The 13,224-nt window shown below is 39.4% G+C and overlaps 1 protein-coding gene across 1 annotated transcript in view; it reads left to right on the forward strand.

Moving 5' to 3' along the window:
• Positions 1 to 13,224, forward strand: part of cdh8 (cadherin 8) — an 84,994-nt gene that overhangs the window by 56,712 nt on the left and 15,058 nt on the right. Inside the window, exons 3-6 of the mRNA XM_084541463.1 lie at positions 1,998 to 2,117; positions 7,268 to 7,435; positions 7,693 to 7,880; positions 12,899 to 13,149. Coding sequence (XP_084397589.1) covers positions 1,998 to 2,117; positions 7,268 to 7,435; positions 7,693 to 7,880; positions 12,899 to 13,149 — 727 coding nt within the window. The remainder of the gene's footprint in view (positions 1 to 1,997; positions 2,118 to 7,267; positions 7,436 to 7,692; positions 7,881 to 12,898; positions 13,150 to 13,224) is intronic.

The following is a 13,224-nucleotide window of genomic DNA, read 5'->3' on the forward strand; positions in this document are numbered from 1 at the left end:
CGGTGTGAAATTTACAAGGTAAGCTTTGGCAACACAACAGCATGGGTCATCATAAGACTATGAATTACTAGAACACCTCTGTCTCAGAGGACCACTTGAGGCTCCCTCACTGTGAAATAATTGGGTTACAACAGTGGAACTGCTATACTCCAGTTGGAGTGCAAAGGTGGCTTTTGCTTTGTTTTGCCTTTACAGGACCGCAGACACGGCGATGACTATTAATCAATGGTTGACACTTGTAGCTGACGGCGTAAAGGAGGTGTTAAGTTCAAAAACTGCACCACATGGTTGTGAGAATCACTGTGATACGTTTTGCAGTAGATACAGTACTGTGGTGATTTGATTTTGGTTATATATGTAGTCTCTTTTTGTTTGGAACCTCTTATAGGTTAGATGTATCATCAGTCATCACTGTGCTGCACCTTGCTCAGCAGGTCAGTTGAGGATTGTTCCAGTGCTTGCAGAGCCAGCAAAAGACAATTGCACAATGCAGATGTCTGATTTGTGGTTCACACAGTTAACTTTGCAGAACCTGTTTTCATCACATCTGGCACAGCGTCTTCTTTATTTTAATGTTTCAATTCGTAACCGGAGACACTGAATCACAATGCTAGAACATGAGCCAGAACTTGGCGCTAGTCTATATAGTACCAGCCTTTTCATCTGCAGTGGACAGATTTAGGTGCCTGTGGCAGGACCTGTGCTGTCTACGAAGAGGGACATCTCCCTTTGTTGTCAGAACACCTCTAAACATCTTTCACAGAAACAATTAACATACCATCTGTAGCTTCCTGCCAGAGTGTTCCTCACTGTCAGCATCGGCTTCTTTTTCTTTTCTCTCCTTCTTTCTCACACACACTCCCTCACACTGAGACTGACGATGAGCTAGGTCGCTGTGAATTAAAATGGATGAGTTTAATTGCGTTAATTGTCTTTTTATATTCAGACTTGCAGTGCATTTTTTTCCCCGATACCTTATAATGGAGCTGTGAATGGTGGATTGAATTGTCACTAATCTATTTTCTGATTTGCCTTGAGCATTTGGCAGAGCTGGAATATTGATGAAGGTCCTTGCATATATTTTCTGCAAACCTCATAAGGCTGGTTTAATAAAGAGCCTAATTTCTGCTACATTCAGTATTATCAGAGAGAAGGTAATGGCTAATTGCCATAGTGTTAAAGAAGTTGTGATATCTAATTAGAACAACGTGTGCCAATGGTTATAATCAAAGTCATGGTATATTGGACAAACTCTTTAGAGAAAGTAAAGCATTTCTTTGCATGTTAAGGCTTACTGTTCACATTAAGAAAGACTCACATACACGATCTAATGTATTTCCAGGTGTATGGTGTGAATAGTTTCAGTCTGCAGTTCTAGAAGAACAATAGCCGTAAAAGCATGTAAAAGTACGATTTGGTCATCAATGAAATCACTTTGTCTGCTACACATCCATCACTGTCATATTGATTTTCACACGAGCTAATATATCCAGCAGAAGCTAGCATTACAAGAGACTACATGGCTAATTTACACTGACATAACTGGTTAGCTCGTTTAGGTCAAAACCCCTTTGTAACATATTCCACTGAGATCATATCATATTTGTCACAAATTTGACTCTATGAGATGAATTAAATGCATGTGGAAGCACAATACACTACAAACCAAATTAGCTTTATTTGCCATGTATGAGCCTCAGCTCTCCCTGTGTTCGTGGGTACACATGCTTGTACTTTCTTAATCAATGAAAAGCACATTTAAAATATTGATAAATCTGAGGAAGGTTTTGCTTTTTTAAAAGGTGAACAACACAGTTCAACTCCTGACTTGGAACAGGATGGGATAAATGGGGCTGAATTTTTGAACAAATCAACCCCACATAGCTTGGAATAGTCTCATCCTGATTGGCCCAGCATTTCCACATTTCCGCAGACAGTTACGTAGAGATGATTGCCTATAGAGTTACAGTTCATAACTCTGTCTTTCTGCTTCATAGGTACCCCTGTTACCAGGGTAACAGCCACAGATGCCGATGATCCAGTGTATGGGAACAGTGCAAAACTAGTCTACAGCATACTGGAGGGACAGCCATATTTCTCTGTAGATCCCAACTCGGGTAAGTGCAGTTGTCTACTTGTTGTGAGAATTTTAAGCATTATCACTGTTGTGTGAAGGCACAGTTGCTGAGAAAACTGTGGCGCATCATCTTACATTAATTCGGAAGACAAAGGAGCAGACACTCCAAGCTAGATCAGAGCATGGGTGACCTGTATAGGTGTATACGGGACGATCATGTCAAATTGGTAACTTAATTATCAGTTTACTGCTACTAACTACACCACACACTAAATGGTGAATTTAATAGTAATTGTACAGAAATCCACTGTAATAACTAACTAAAGAAGAGACACCTCTGTGCGTTAGGCAAAGCTCTTTGTGCTGTTAGTCATTGTTTGCCTGACAAAGCGCGCCAAAGATCTATGTGAGATTGAACCATCGATTCATGAAATTTAATAGTGGCTATTAATACAATGTACATTTTTCTTCTTGCTATAACGAACGCAGAGCATAATGTATCACAAAATGTAATGAATTAGCATCACACTGATAATGAAAAATTAGGAGAAGAAATCAGTTTAACAATGAGACAGTGATTGCATCCAAGTATTAGCTCAGTGGTCTTTTTCTGGGCAGTGTAAGGCATAGCAGAATAGAACCTTTTAGTACACAATTATATAAGTAGTGTATATTATAAACTATAAACACATTTGCACAATTGTTAATTTTGCCATTCTGTGACACATTGTAAAACTGCTATGTCATAACAGTTCACTCTTCTATATCAATGTCACTTTAATTCACCACAGTTACTAATTACATTCATATGTGCACTTCTTGCATATATTGTTGATTTTCTTGTGTGTTGCTGCTATAGCTTTTATCCTTCTGCTGCTATAGCTTTTAGTTGCATTGCTGCTGAACCAGAGAGCAGCTTAACTGTAAGCTTAACTTTGTTATTTTTTTTGCCACGATGACAATAAAACTTCCTTTCTCATCTTCCATTACCTGCTTTGACTGGGATAAATGAGCTGACAATGTCACCTCAGGTCAAGATGTTTGCTACAACTATTTGACCATGTCTCTAGGAGAGTATGTCCACCTGACAGGAATAACTTCACTCCAACTTACTGTATATAAACAAAAATCAGCCCAGGGTCACGTGTGCCTGCAATCATTTGAATGGGTGTATTTTAATAAAAAGATAACCATGTCTATTTTTTTTTTTTTTACAAAGCCTAACCAAGCAATTGGAGAAACCCAGGAAAACGAGTGTAAAAAAAAAAAGTTTTCTGTTTGGTATTGCAACAAGTCATGGTCAGTGACATGAGAAACAAATGGGAAATGTTTACACATATGAATACAAGTGCCGCCAACTGAAATACATAGCTCTGTTCTGTGTCACAAAACAGGCTGAATATTTGTATCCATGGACACAAATCAAATACTGAATATACGGACGTACCTCAGTTGTAGGGTTTTAAGAACTTAACTGTGTTTCAGACCTACAACAAAAAAACGACTGTTTATAGAGAAGCTGTGGCTACTTGTGAGCTGACAGTTTGCAGTGGGAGTAAAGCTTTTTTTTAGTAAACTTAATTATTTAGTAAACATAATTATGCATGAGATCATCATACTTCATCATACATCATACATGAATCTGCTATAAATTAATAGAAGCCCCTTCGGCTTATATTTATGACATAGGGCCATACAGCCTCCTTACAGTCAGTTACTTTCAAAATATATCAACTAATATATCAACTAATTTCATCAAATGTATCAATACTAGTTATATACATAGTTGAGTTTTGCATAACTTTACATGTCTAATGTTACTTGAGTTTTGGCAGCACAATTTATCTGTGCTACCAATATAGGAATACTGAATGGAATGGAATGTGGATATAAATTTATTTATTTATTTATTTATTTATTTATTTAAAGAGGAGTGCCTCTTGAGATGTGTCATCTCATTTTCGAGAGGGTCCTAAATAAATGGAAATGAAAGACTGAGGGTCCGTGAGTGAGAGCCTGTATTTAGTATCTATGCACACTGGCTGCAGGGGCTACAGGTTGTACAGATTCCTGCAGGTGGAGAGGCAACAGCCTCCCCACCTGCTGACCTACCTGAGGTGATCTGATTCTGTTGCTCTGCGTTATGCTTAAAATGCACACATTGTCTGAAAGGACAAAAGAGGGCCTTTATAGCTAACCACATACAAGAAGGCCTCATGGTGAGGTATTTTGTTCACTTCTATGCATATGTAACCACATCTCTACCAACCGAACCTGTGAGGGACAGCGTTATCAAAGGCATGCTAAAAGGGAGCTGACAATGTTGGTTATGGTTTAAAAAGCTGTGCAACAACAACAGGGCTGCAGGTAACTCAGCCCATCTGTTTTTTTTAAACGCTTGTAGATTATCACTGCATGGGGCTGCTGTTAACTAAGGCTGCCAGGTTCACTCCCACTACAGCTGCTCGCTCATGCACACTTGTACTTCAAAACATAAACCATACACTGGGGCAATCATGTCTATTACTGCGGGCACCAGTACTAAACTTAGGAGTGTGTAGGTTTAATTGAAACATAAAATATGAATATGAGGCAGCAACCTGGAAAGAAAGAATGCAATATAAAAAAGGACCCACGAAACTTGCATACTGAGAGTTATGATCCGCACACTGAGTGTACCAAATAGAGCAACATTTTGATCTCATTGAGATGAGGTTTTGTTAAAGACACTACTCTGCTTAATAAATTAACCATGGCCGTTATATTGAACCAGCCAGAATGGTTGTGAATAAAGCTGACACATGGATGGAAGTGAGGACTATGCATTCAGGTGGTTGAGTACAGTGGAATGCATCCCGGCACATGTTTCAATATTATGTTTGTCCTGGTTAAGCAAGGTCAACTGATCATCAGTGATACATAGTACGACGGTTTTGCAGCATACTGCATGCAATTCATTATTAAAACTACAAATAATAAGAATGTGTGTGTTGTGAGTTTCCCTCAGTTGACTGCTTGCCCTAGATGCTAAAATAGGCCAGTACTCACATGTTGCTGTGTACTGTAACATCATTGGAGTATGAATACCAAATAACAATAATAATAATTACTTCTTCCTTTCACAAGGCAAACTCTTCAGCAGTGTCATCATGCATAAAGTTATCTCAAAACAGCTTCCAGATTGGATCTTTAATTGCTTTTCCAGCTGACTTTTTAACACGTGTCTGTAAGCAATGTGATTAAATAATGGCGAAATTACATTAATAAGAAATGAGATGGAAATCGACATCTCACATTTTGGAAAACAGCACACAATAAACAAGCTCCAAGAAAAGGAGCCTTCGAATTTATGTACATAATTAGAGTGAACGCAGTTCAACACATAGATATTTGGCTCCTCCTTGCTGTTATAGGAATCACAATCTCCAAGTGTCCGCAACCGGAATATGGCTATAGAAAATGCGCCAAACGGACAATTTAAGGATTAGCATTCATGCTTTGTGTGACTGTGGTGCACAATGCAGATGGCTCATTCAAGTGTGCCAGATGTTTTAATGAATGTTAATGAAAAATAAAAGGTAAGGGGGAAAACAACCATTAGAATGCGTTTGACACTTACAACACTCCATTGTAAATGTAAAGCATTCGATAAATAAATAAACATCGTGCCCCAATTCATCACTTGGTTAATGGTCGATGGAGAAAAAAAAAAGTTGAGGCAAATATCTATGGAAATTAGTGTTTGTCTATCCTCCCTTTTCAGTGATTAGGAATTAATTTGAATAATTAACAATGATCAACAGAGATGAGAGTGTTGCTTCTAGCAGGACGGCTGAAGCATGTTAGTGTGCGTCTGTGTGGAAGATTGAGTGCAAGTGAGTTTTTTGTGTTGCTCTTTTTACTTTTGGATTCGTTTGGATGACTGGAGAGAAGGTAGGCCTACCGTGATGTTGCCGGTCAAAGCTGGCACTAAAATCTGTCTTGTGATGTAAGTACTGCATGATACAGTAGGTGCACTCAAAGGTCTCTTAGTGTAATACCATATAGGTTTGATTAGTTCTACTGGCAAAGATGTCAGCATTATGACTGATATGTTAAATACTCGCCTTGATGCCGTGCTGTTTGGGAAGATCCATTTATATTTACCTACTCAATCCTCAAGACTCTCTTATGATTTCCTGTGTACATGTACAACATGATTCATAATGTAATCTAACTGGTGACTAACAGCTCCAAATCAATGTGTTATGCTGATCCCAGAGTCAACAAATCCTGCATTTTTTTTTTGCCAAGACAGTTGCTTGTTCAGTCTTTACTATGAAGATTCAATAATTTATAGAGCTGTGGAAATGATGGTAACACAAACATACAACAAGGGTATTGCTCCATCTTCAAATACAGTCACACCATTGAGGTGCCCAACTCCTCTCTGTCTCTTTCTCTAGTTATTTAGATCAGTGGTGTTGTGTGTATGTGACCTCAAAAAGAAAAAGTGACCCTGGAATTGTGATACAGCTCTAAGGAAACTCTATCTCAAGAAATATAATGCAGGCACAGACAACATCCTCACCCCTCCCATGTTTTTCATCATAGCCAAGCATATTATCATTGTCTGAGGCAGCTCAGGACCAAGGCAGGGTGTCATGCCAAAGCCTGGCTTTTATGAGGGGTTTTATATTCATTTGATGATCCTGCGGGCCTCTGTTCCTGAGTGGATTATCCGTATATGCCGTTGCTGAGCCCTTTTTATATTCAGTGCTGCGGCAGAGTCAATAAGGTCCATTCTGCATACAATATTCAAGATTATACAAGACAGACATAATTCACACTCAATCAGAATACAAATGACTGCAGACGGCGGAACAACACATTCGAAAACAAACACAGCTGATTCTCAGGCTGGGACTGGCTCAGTCCTGACTACCTCACAACATTTGCACAGACTGTGCTTTTTTAGAGAATAAACCTGCAGGGAATTCTTTACCTCTGCTTTATGGAGTCCTTGTTGTGTAAAGTCATGGTCTAAAATAATGCATGTTACAACCTGGGGAGTAGGGTAGGCATGAAGGTGACTACATACCTTTGTGCTTGCTTGTGCATACGCACATGAGCATCATAAAAATGATGTGCTGAGTATATCAGCCATGTTTATAATTGCATTAATGTGTTATGAACTGTTTCCACCTCCAGCAACCATAAAAATTGCTCTCCATGGGATGGATCGAGAGATGAGGGAGGAGTATCTGGTGGTCATTCAGGCTAAGGACATGGGAGGTCACATGGGTGGCTTGTCAGGAACTACAACTGTCACCGTCACGCTAACAGACATCAACGACAATCCACCAAAATTCTCTAAAAGTAAGTAATTTCAAAACCCTTAAGCATCCCAAATCAAATATAGTGGAAGAAATTAATTACTGTGGCTCTACTTGAGTATTTCTCTGAATGGTCATAATTGGGAAAAATACATTTTGGAAATTTTATCAAACAGCTCGTTGGAGGCTAATTCCTGTAACTTCTGTAATTACGGTGTAGTACTGTAATATGCTTCCACAATTTAATTTAGTTTAATAAACATTTCTTGAAACCAAAGAGCTGTGACTGTTCATCCCCAGGTTTGTATGAGTTTGTGATCCCTGAAGACCTACCAATAGGCAAAATGGGTGGCAAGGTGAAGGCAAATGATCGAGACATCGGTGAGAATGGCAAGTCCACATACAACATCATCGAGGGAGACGAGCAAGGCCTTTTTGAGATTGTCACGGACACGCAGACACAAGAAGGGATTCTACAACTAAAAAAGGTATGACCTGGAAACTTTCAGGAAAAGGTTAAATGAATTCACTTTCTCTGTCGTTGAAAGTTATTGGCTGAGTTGGAAGGATCTACCAAGGTGCACTCGCTAATGATAGTTAGCAAACTCATCGACCTTTTTCACAGAAGACATTTTGACTTCTTGTCTAGAAAGCACAGGCTTATTAATGATGGCTGCATTCCACACATGGGGAGGTCTTCTTTTATCTATTCTGGTTTACAGTCATGGCTTTCTGGAACGCTTAATGGAACTAAGGCAGCATTAATACACCTTTCCTTACTGTGATAAGTCAAAATGTCTGCCGTGTTATAAGCTAATTAACTCGTTGCACAAGCTACATCAACCTGCTACAACTAATGGCTTGAAGACATAAGCAAATAATGTTTAAAGATGGATGTTTGGTTCTAAATGCCATGCTAACATAAGCAGACTACTCCAGCTCATATGTATTACTTCTAGTAGTTTTTTTTCTAGCTTTTAGGGAAGGTCAACATTAGACCATCAAATTTTAAATAGCCTGGCTCTGAGTATGTTGGAGACTAGTAGCACTTAGTTTGTGGTATATGTTTTGTATATGTTAAAACCTATTTTTTGTATCCAAAATATCCATGAACAAAAAAGGAAAAGCAAAAGAAAAAGTTGTAAACTGTAAATTTAAATATCACTTTGCAGACCATGAAAATTACAAGGCACATTGGTCAGAGTTGCATTTTACTGACAGGTTTTCAAAATTACATTCTTGTCCAACTCTTTCAGCTAAAAACAGATTGTGACAAACTGTGAACTGGTTCAGCACAGAAGTATGTGAAATTAACATTGTAAAATCACAACATATTTTAATAATACTGTGACCTGCAAGCAAGTCTAGATGCATGTGCATCTCAAGGACAACTGAGATTTGAGCACATGGTATCAAAGTTACCCAGAGCGCACTATTTAAATATGTATGTATTCTATATTGTAAGTCTACAGAAGCTTGGTAGAAGGTGTTTGCATATATTGAATCATACACAAGATTGATGGATGGGTGCTCTTAAGTCTTGAGTCATGGTTGGTTCAGTGTCTGCCGAGAACAGCTACACATCACTCAAATGCGCAACGCCATTGTGTTGTGATGTAAAATGACATTACCCCAAGGACATGTGGTGTGACTTTGTCAAAGTGTGAACAATGAACTGTGTGGGAGGTGGAATGTATAAGAGCTTAGACAATCTGCTGGGACCACAATTCACTGCCACAAAAGACAACATCCGTGCAGCAGAACAAACTTGACACAAAGTCATAAAATCTCTAACTGTTGACAAAGCAAATGTCAAATGTGTTAGTCTTTTAGGCAACCTTCACTTCCATGTCCTGCTAAGAGACTCACTCTTACCATGTCTGCTCAGGATTCTCTCTGTAGCCCTGACTTGGCAGCCGACACAACTTAAGTGAGATGGATGATAATGTGCTGGGAAAGTAGCAAGACATTTGCACACTTAACTGTTTTTGTGTCCCTCTAGATGACAGTGTCTCAAGTTGGAAGGAGTTAAAAGAAGCAGTTATTATGCTTGTGCTCTTTTTGCATATCATCATCAGTGGAATCCTCTGACCAGGGTGACAGAAGAAAAGACTCAGTGTAACTTGTTCCCCACAACACTGTCCCCGTCAACAGCTGTATGAGTCTATAAACATCCATCTAATGCGGAATTCACATTATTAAGATCCTTTGCGGCAAGGTTAAAACATATTGATCTAACCGAGGCTGGAGAGGCACAAACCAGGGGAGAGATTCTTTGCTGTTTGAGTTTTAAGCTTTTTATCTGCTAGCCCCCAGGCCTGTCGAGGGATGTTAGTGGGATGCTGAGCTTTCACCCCTGCAGCCAACACTGAACTTTGAAGTCTTTAAATGGCCCGTGTGTACATACTGATGTGATGCTAACGCTTGAGTGAGACCGAAGAATGACACAGCAGGGTGGAACAAGATGACAAGGGGGTGTTAACGCTGGAGAAACAAGAATGTTTCTTTGTTGCTGAATGCAAAAGTCTGCTGTCCCAATTTACAATTTAAGGGTCATTCAGTCAAGCCATATTGTTTTCTTAGAAAATATAGCAATGCACCTGACAATGTAACCTTTACCACATAGCTCTACTGTTTTCCTTTTCGTAGCTCTACTGTTTTCCTTTTGCTCTCAGGAATTTCTTAATCATCAACAGCGATGATTGAACAGTATCACCATGCATACTAATAAAAACCAAAGTGGTTCTAGCAGGATTATGCAGTGAAAGCACAGTGTTTGTTTAATGAATTAATCATTTGAATGGCACAACATCAGACTTGTATTCTGATTCCATGGGTAGAATATGATACAGTTTTAAAACAGCAGCTTGATAAAGCTTTATTTGATTTTGTAAACAATATTGAAAATAATTTGAATTAAACTTAATCAGGACAATTAAAGAAGCTGTTTACCAATATATTTTGCTTAAAGTGGATTTGGTATAATTGAATATGCTAGCAGACATTGGAAACAAATCTAATGAGATGTTTCTACGTGCTGTCATGTGGGAATAATACTGAAATATTTTGAAGCAAAGCAATGCAAGCCAGTTTTACTGCATGAATTTAATGTGGAATACTCTGCTATACATAAACAAATGTGAGAAGCAGGTCACAAATATGCTCTTGCACCGTTTCAGCCAAATTAATTGACACTGAACAAAATGAAAAAGGTTACTTTAGTTAGTAACTGACACGGTTTTAGAATCCTGTCTGGATTTACTCTCATCTGAACTTTCAACTGAATTTATCTTATGGAGAATTTTTGCCTCTCCTAGCTCATTATGTTTTCCTTGAGCTACAAGCAGAATATTGTCAACTTACATTGATTGGGGTCCCACAGCGTAACTCCAATCTGGACCCGATGTGCAACCAACATCTCCCATCAGTTAATATCAATTCAATATTATTTCAAGGTGAAATATAGCTAAATATAGACAAACACAAACAAATAAACAGATATGCATGCAGCTTTAGTGTGCCAGTCTTGTTCAACAATTTTAATCAAAGGTTTAAATTTAAGAAATGACTTCAAAATTCATATTAAACGGAGGCCTTCCATTCTGCCCTTCTCTCCATTTGCACATAATCATTTTGTGTATGCAGCCACACCTCGATACAGGCCCTTGCTCTCCACTTCGTTCTGAATCAAAGTGTAATCCATTCGTGAGGACGCTCTCTGTTCTTTCTCAGCACAGACGGTAGGATCACAGCGAAAGAAAAAGAAGCAACGGAGGAAGGGGTGGGTGTCAAATGAGGAAGAGGGTGAGGAGATGAAGAAGGGGAGGTTAATGATGAGAGAGTTCCAAAGGGCTTCTCCGACTGGGGAACAGTGGGGTTTGGAGAGGCTTCTGGGGCTTCGGAGTCTGTGCTTGTGCCCTGATGCCAGGAGTTAAACAGCATGGACGTCAAAGCCTAGATCACCTCCACCATCACCCAGCTAGACCCCCGGAGGGACTTCCACCCACCTGCTCCCTCTGCCCCCAGAGCTCTCAGCACTGGCCCTGTCTGACCTTAGAGACATTTCCTCTTGCTCGCTCCCTCTTTCTCTAACTGAATACATTCCTCGTTCCGTTCATCTCTCTCCTCTTAGTCCTCCTCTCTCCCATATGCCAGCTCTTGTCCCCTCAAGCGGCAAGGCCCAGTTTTGATTTCCCTATAAATCCTGGTTATGGACCGTAGAAGTGACTTGATCCCATTATTCTAGTAGTATGAGAGCGACCAGAGGTGATTCAGAATGAAATTGTGACAGTCTGGGGTGTCCTCGGAGATGCCAAGAGAGTAAAATTGTGACTCTCCTCTTTCCTTTAAATATTAATGATGAGCCATTTGTGAAAAAAATACTGTATATCAATAGACAGCAGTTGTAGAATTAAACAGATGTTGATCACACAATGACATGTTCCGTACAAAATGTTTTTATTTCTCTTTCAGAAATTATACCTTTCATTGACAGTCTTGAATAAGTACCTGTCTCGTTTATTTCATACGAACAGGTTGTGATAGCAGTATGAAAGTGTTAATAATCTGCTGTCACTGAAAGCATTAGCAGGGAGCTTTGTGTTCTGCCAGCCGATAAAGGTTGAGATTTTCAGGTTGTGCAAATTTACAATTACCGTGATTGATGAATTTAAATTAAAATAATCGTCACACATGCAGGGCTTTCTGCTACAGTGTGTTTTAGGATAAGAGGCAGTTAAGTTGGTCAAGTTCAGATCTTACACATAGGGACTTGATGTTGGAACTGTAGCTTTTTATTCCCACTCCCGTAAATGCTGAAGGTGAATGAAAACCCCATTACACTAGGGCTCACAGGACTAAACCTAAAAACATAAAAATAGAAAAATACAATTTTGCATTTTTTAAAAATTAAAAAAGAAACAGAAAACATTTTATGCAACATATCTCTTATTGTCAAATATAAGTCGTTGTTAAAAGGACCTTTTGTGGTCAGATAGGGGTAATAAGACATTTAGTGTGTGTAGACTGAGTCAAGCTCCAAAAACACTGGCTTCTGCATTCCCCATGATGACACTCTGTGGTGTCTGTCATTACTCCCTCCCTACATTGCTAACATGCATATCTTTCAAACAGCCAGTTTGTAATGCTGGCTTTCCTACTTTGCACCAAGCCGAGGTAATCCCAGTGACATGATCAGGGTATTTTCAGACTCCCTCCAGAGCCAGAATATATTATAATACTGCCTTCACAGGCTGAGTAATACTCCACATGCCAAGTGACCTGAATATATAGGCCCTGTTAATCTATAACAGTGTGTCATGTAATTGTAAGGTGATCATGTCCTTTGTATCTATTATTTTAAGTTGCATGGTGTCACTGTTAGATCAGTGCCAAGGAGCATAAGCACATTATACAAACCTTATGGAAAAATAAGTACATCCAAATGAATTCCAAACAGCAACAGAACAATTTGTTTTTGACCTCTTCTGTTTTTTCTCTCTTGCAGCCCATAGACTATGAGAGCAAGCGGGCCTACACACTTAAAGTTGAAGCTACCAACATCCGTGCTGAGCCCAGCAGCAGCGGTGGGCCCTTCAAGGATACAGCTACAGTGAAGATTGTGATAGAAGATTCGGATGAACCTCCTGTCTTCTCCAAACCAATGTACTTACTGGAAGTGAATGAGAACGCCCCCATCAACACGGTCATAGGGACAGTCACTGCCAGGGATCCGGATTCTACCGGGAGCCTTGTCAGGTAAGATGCAGTTAATGGTGATCAACTCATCCTTTTCCTCTCCTATTGACAGGCCCAGAGCAACATGTCTTTAGC

This window comes from Chelon labrosus (assembly GCF_963514085.1).
Source record: "Chelon labrosus genome assembly, chromosome: 3".
In the NCBI taxonomy this organism is placed as follows: Eukaryota; Metazoa; Chordata; class Actinopteri; order Mugiliformes; family Mugilidae; genus Chelon; species Chelon labrosus.